This window comes from Etheostoma spectabile, chromosome 23, assembly GCF_008692095.1.
Source record: "Etheostoma spectabile isolate EspeVRDwgs_2016 chromosome 23, UIUC_Espe_1.0, whole genome shotgun sequence".
Classification (NCBI taxonomy): domain Eukaryota; kingdom Metazoa; phylum Chordata; class Actinopteri; order Perciformes; family Percidae; genus Etheostoma; species Etheostoma spectabile.
Genome location: NC_045755.1, coordinates 7,729,086 through 7,735,715, shown reverse-complemented (window position 1 = coordinate 7,735,715; position 6,630 = coordinate 7,729,086). Strand labels below are relative to the sequence as shown.

The 6,630-nt window shown below is 41.9% G+C and overlaps 1 protein-coding gene across 1 annotated transcript in view; it reads left to right on the top strand.

Annotated features, from left to right (window-relative positions):
• dock4b (dedicator of cytokinesis 4b) overlaps nt 1–6,630 on the top strand; it is a 124,153-nt gene that overhangs the window by 49,260 nt on the left and 68,263 nt on the right. Inside the window, 4 exon segments of the mRNA XM_032505199.1 lie at nt 3,892–3,973; nt 4,137–4,197; nt 4,434–4,478; nt 4,481–4,565. Coding sequence (XP_032361090.1) covers nt 3,892–3,973; nt 4,137–4,197; nt 4,434–4,478; nt 4,481–4,565 — 273 coding nt within the window.

Below are 6,630 nucleotides of genomic sequence, written 5' to 3'. Positions count from 1 at the left end.
TCTCTCCTTTTAGTCCATACCTTCACATTCTTGATGTACAGTAAAAGGTTTGACGATATTGAAGCTAATGACGATGACAATCATTTTTGCAACTATTCCCAACTTGCAGTTAGTCTTGAAATGGGTAATTAGCTTTACACTTAAAGCATATACTGTCATGCGTTTGAAGTCGTTTCTGCCATAAATGTTATATACTATAAAGTTATCAAACCGCAGCTTCAGCAAGTCAGCATACAATACAGATTGTATGAGCTTTTATCCAGACTGAATACAAATAATAATAGATACTATAAAAACAAACCAATATAAAACTATTTCTCATGGTTTGTTTCCTAAATCAGCTGATTACAATTTTTTGGTCAGGTTTGGGGGATATAGGGAGTTGGAGGCCTTAACCATTGTGTCTTAGTGGTTCTGTCTTCGAGGAAAATCTCACAATGGCAGCTTGCCAACGTTGTCTCTCACTGTCTGGTCATGCACATAAACACAGACACACACCCTCTTTTTGTGCAAGATGCCTGGCATTGAGCCATTTTGACACTTCCCTCTGTGCTGGTGGTTTCTGTGTGTGTTAATATGTGTCTGTGTGTGTGTCTGTATGTCTGTGTGTCAGAGACCAGATGGGGGTCCGACCCGTTGTCTCAGTACCATGCCAACACCAGCAGCCCCTTTGCACCATGGTAGCTTCTTTGTGTTCAATACAGGCTCCTTCTCTGGCCTTGCAGCAGGACAAACACTGTGGCATACTGTGCCATGATCACACATGATCCTGTTGCTCTTTTTGCCATGTAAGCGTGGTACTTTTTCAGATCTAACACACACACACACACACACATACTTCATACTGCCTTACTCTGTTCTCTCAATACATACTCACACTCCTATCATTACCTCCACTCAACTCTAACAAGGTCACCCATGGATAACTGGACATGTGTGCCTTTGTGTGTGTTTTATGTTTATTTTGTGTGAACTGCAGAGGTCCAGTGAGTGATGGATGTAGTTGGTAGGTCTGTACTCTCTTACCGTTCACCTCGCTGTCTTGTCTTTCCACGTGGCCTCTGGGGTAGATTCAGCTTTTTTTGCCAGGGGAGGGAGGCAACAGTGGCAGTTAATTTAGCTAGTATTTTACACGCCAGCCGCTCACTATCCCATCCCCCCCTCCGCCCCCTTGTCGGGTGAGCGCACAGCTCCTAATGCAATCATCGATATCAGGAGAGGGAATAGCAAGCGCCGTGTGGGCCCAGAGGGGAGGGAAATCGGCCATTCATGTTATGTTAATGCGAGCGGTGATAGAGGGAGATAAGGTCCCGCTTGGGGACACTAGTCCTCTTAGCTCGGGTGATCAACACGCTGCAGCTGTGAGGGAGGGAGAGTTGGTGGCAGGGGAGGGTGTGCAAGAGACTCATGCATGTGTGTCTGTGTTTTTCAGGAGTGGCTGTTAATTGGCAGTTGGGGTTTCAACAATAGAGCACTAATTAGGGTTCACAAAAACGTGCGCAAGTCTCATGTCTAATGCATAGGAATCCATCTCCATATGGCTGGATAAATGGCGTGGAAAGTTAGAGAGAGCAGCTAATGAGGAACAACCGCATCTAAATCAAATTGCCTCTCAATTGGTTCATTCCAATACAGACTATGAAAGGGAAACTTTACTGAAGGAATACATGTATGAAAAATCATAAGCATTTGTATAATTAATTATCAGGATCCTAATTAATTGAAACATGGGCGCCCACTGCCCTACATACAAAACACTGAATTACAGTGCAAGAATTGGCCTCTTATTTACATCATGGAGATCTCTCAAGCTCTTGTAATAAGAGCTTTTAATAGCTCAGACTATTATAAAACTTCCTAATCCATTGTAGCCGTATGCAGCAAGAAGTAAAGTTATATAGGATCTGTTGGGGTAAATTCTGCTTGTGTGAATGGGCCTACTGTAGCTTGTGACTGCTAACCGTGCCAGAGACTTGGCTCATTGTCAGGCGCTGGTGCATTACAAGGTTTTCTTTCTGCTTATCGGTGGACTGTGAAAGTCACCTAACTGGATTAGCCCTCAGCTCGCCAGCCAGGATGAGATGGGCCCAGCAGGATGCCTCTGCTGCCTCTCTTTGAGCGTGTATGCGAGATAGAGAGAGAGGACGGAGTACAAAGAGAATAAAAAGGCGATCTGTGTCCGTCCTTTCTGTTTTTGCCCGACATGCACTTAATTTCCCGTCTGCACAGAGGCGGGGTGCAGGACATTTGAGGCCAAAGTTGCCATGTCAGTTCTTTCTGCTCTGTGAAGCTCATGAATATCATTTTCTAAAATTCAACTGCAGAGTATATGCAAACTATCCAATGTATCATTCAGTGTTGTTTAGACAGAAAGCTAGACAATTTTCTTTACCAATTGTTTTAGTGTAGTTGCTTACAGTTTTATTTTTAGCCATGCTAGCGTCATAGCTCTGAGGATGGCAATGTCTGTTTGTCTGTCTGTCGGTTGGTCGTTTCGTCACTTTGGTCCTGACTGAAATATCTCAACAATTATTGGATAGTTTCCCACCAAATTTTGTACAGACATTCATGGTTCCCAGATGATAAATCCTGTTGATGTGGTGATCTCCTGACGTTTCCTCTAGTGCCACCAGAAGGTTCACATTTGTGGCTTTGAGTGAAGTGTCTCAACAACTATGGATAGATTGTCATGAAATTTAGTACAGACCTTTTAGGATGAATTGAAATAACTTAGTTGATCCTGACTTTCATTTTGGTTCCAGAATCAGGTTAATTTTTTAATTTGTCCAATAATTTGGTTTCGGACCAAATACCTGTAAAACATTACCATTGGCCTCAGTTGTACTTTTTGTTTAGTGCTTATTAGCGAATTTGCATGTTAGCATTGGCATTGTTAGCATGCAGACATTAGTATTTAGACCAAAGCACCACTGTGCCTAATTACAGCCTCCCAAAACTGCTTGCAAGGCTGTAGACTCATAGTTGTGCCTACAGAGGGATGTAGTCAGTAGGTATGCTGTCTGTCTGTCTGTCTGTCTGTCTGTCTGTCTGTCTGTGCTTTAACTGTTTTTCAAGTTTAGCTCAACACTTTGCTTTAGTGAAATTTCCATAGGTGTTAGCCTGGCTGTCGACTTGTTTTCATGCACTTGCATTAGCATGGCAGTTATGACCAAACAACTCATTAGTCACCAAACTGCTCCTTACATGTACAAAGAAATGCAACAGCAGCCAACGAGTGAGTAATACAGTTGCAGTTTCTGTATATTTTATACTTTAAATTACACATTCATTAAAGTGTCTTTGACATTTACCAGCACTTAGCATATTCATTTTCTAATTTTCTCTCTGTATTCACATTGCTAATAATGGTCTTCTTAGTCTAGCCCCTTCACAACCAGAATATTTATGACAACCAGTTAGGCAGTTATGAGACTGAGATTGCACATTTTTAGTTGTAACCTGTCAGACAGTCTAGAATCTGGCCTAAACTTGTCAGAGAGAATCCATGATATTTTAGTCAGCCGTGGAGGAGCCACGTGTGCTAGTAATTGTTGTTGGATATGTTACAGACATTCTGTGTTGGGGATTTGGCTCAGTTATACAAACTTTGTATGTATTTTTCTCTCCCTCTATCCTTCTGCCTCAGCTTCTTCTCTGCCTGTCTTTCTCCTGCCTCATTTTTCTGTTCCAGACAGCTTTGGTTTGAAGCTTAACTTTGAAGTGTTTTCTCCAATGACCCACTATTCAGAGCTTGACATTTTTACATTGTTTCTAATCCTTATTCTGTTCCTGTTAGCAGTGATGCAGTTGTTTATGATGACACCCAGCCATCACTCCTGACCCCATTCATCTAAATGTGTGTTCCCTTCTTCTGTCTCTCCTCTTGTACAGTGAAAGGTTTTTTGTCAAGCTGAATAAAAGCGGGTTGCCCAAGTCGCCAGAGAAGACAGAAAGACAATGCACACTATTTGTGGTGAGTAGAGAACATAACTTAACGATTGCTTGGGAGCAATTTAAAGCCATGTACAGTAAAGTCATGCTCTATTACCCTGAAAACTAAGAACTAAGTCTGTGCTCTCGAGCTCATTTTACAATATCTCAAATCTGAGGCTGAGGTATGTTTCCCTGTTTTTCAGGATTTGGGAAGCAGTGATCTACGAAAAGATGTCTACATCGTTGTACATATCATAAGAATAGGTGGGAGTTACGATGCTGCTTCTGTATTGTACTGATCACTACATGTCTTTTAAATCTCTTGGGCTTTTATAGCAGAACGGTTGTGGGGTGTGGATGTGTGTGTGTGTGTTGTGTGTGTGTGTGTGTGTGTGTGTGTGTGTGTGTGTGTGTGTGTGTGTGTGTGTGTGTGTGTGTGTGTGTGTGTGTGTGTGTGTGTGTGTGTGTGTGTGTGTGTGTGTGTGTGTGTGTGTGTGTAGGGAGAATGGGAGCAGGGGAGAAGAAGAATCTGTGTAGCGTACAGTACAGAGGCCGTTCGGCTGTGCTGTCGTCAGCATCGCTGATCTTCTCACTGCTGACTCCAAGGATGACCACCTGCTCAAGGTTTATGCGTAAGTCATTGTAAACAACCAGTATTTTAATAGTCCTTGTCACGAGGTTCAGTGAACTGGAGGACCCAAATGCAGAGATAGCCAGACAGTGGTGAGCTTGAGAATTTAATCACAATACCGAAAAACTGGAACACAGAGACAACGGGGTAGACTCCACACACAAACACTCAAAAAAATACAATGAGATAAGAGACAAAGAGAACACAGAGACTAAATACACCAGATAACAAGATAAACAAGGGACAGGTGACACAAGGTTTCAGGAATTTCAATTCAATTTTATTCATAGTATCAATTCTTAACAAGAGTTATCTCGAGACACTTTACAGATAGAGTAGGTCTAGACCACAATAGACCACATAATTTGCAAGGACCCAAAAGTTCTAGTAGTTTCCTCCAGAGCAAGCAACAGTGCAACAGTGGGGAGGAAAAACTCCCTTTTAGGAAGAAACCTCGGACAGACCCAGGTTCTTGGTAGGCGGTGTCTAACATGCCAGTTAGGGTTTAAAAGAATAGTGGCAATAACAGTCACAGTAAAAGATAATGTCAATGACTAAACAATAGTATAGTAAAACAATAGTATTTTGTAGTAGTTCTTGGCATAGCAGGGCACTGCACCGCAGAGCGTAGTAGAATGTAACAGGGCATTGCAGGACGTGTTGCAGGACCACGGTGACAGCTTCAACCATGATTTTGGAGCATCCCTGTTACAAGGAAACATGCCTAGTCGGGCTATACTGGCCTGCCTCTAGTTTTATTATATTAATAATTATATGGTAGATGAATCTGACAACTATGAAGAGAAGCGGCGAAGAGAAGGGGTGCCTTGTTTGCAGCTATACACACTCCCCCGCCGGTCTAGGCAGACGGTGCGACCCATCACTCCCTAACTATAAGCTTTGTCAAAGAGGAGAGTTTTAAGTTTACTCTTAAATGTGGTGATGGTGTCTGCCCCCCAAACCCAGACCGGAAGCTGATTCCACTGTAGAGGACTCTGATAGCTGAAGGCTGTGGCTCCCATTCTACTTTTACAGACTCGAGTAACCAAAAGTAACTCTGAATTCTGGGAGCATAGTGTTCTAGTGGGACAATAAGGCACTAACAGCTCTTCAAGATAAGATGGTGCTTGACCATTTAGAGCTTTGTAGGTCAGGAGAAGGATTTTAAATTCAATCCTGGATTTTACCGGAAGCCAATGCAGAGAAGCTAATACAGCAGAAATATGATCTATTTTCTCTCTTGAAGATGAAAAAGGCTGTTCTTGATGTTTGTTTTAGATGGGTGTTATAGGATATATCCTGATCAAAAAAAACTCCTAGATTGTGAACAGTAGTGCCCAGAGGCCAGGGCAATACCATCCAGAGTAGCTATATCCCTGGATAATGAAGTTTGGAGGTGTTTAAGGCCCAGCACAATAACTTCAGTTTTGCCTGAGTTTAACATCCGAAAATTGTGGGTCATCCAGGATTTTATATCATTTATGCATGCTTGAAGTTCAGCTAACTGACTGGTTTCATCTGGCTTGATGTAGATATAATTGATAGATATAATTGATTGTCATCCGCATAATAATGAAAGTTAATTGAGTGTTTCCTAATAAAATTGCCTAGAGGAAGCATATAAAGAGAATAGAATTGGTCCAAGCACTGAGCCTTGTGGAATGCCATTGCTAACTATAGCGTACTTAGAGGATTTATTGTTAACATTAACAAATTGAGATTGATTGGATAAATATGATTTAAACCAACTTTGTGTGATTCCTTTAATGCCAACTAAATATTCCAGTCTCTGTAACAGGATGGTATGGTCAGTGGTGTCGAATGCAGCACTGAGACCTAGTAAAACAAGTACAGAGACAAGTTCTTTGTCTGCAGTAGTTAGAAGGTCATTAGTCGTTTTTACCAGTGTCGTCTCTGTGCTATGATGCTTTCTAAATCCTGACTGAAAGTTCTCAAGTAAACTCTTGCTATGTAGAAAATCAGATAACTGATTGGCAACCTTCTCAAGGATCTTGGAGAGAAAGGGAAGGTTAGATATACTGTAGGTCTATAGTTTGCTAAGACCT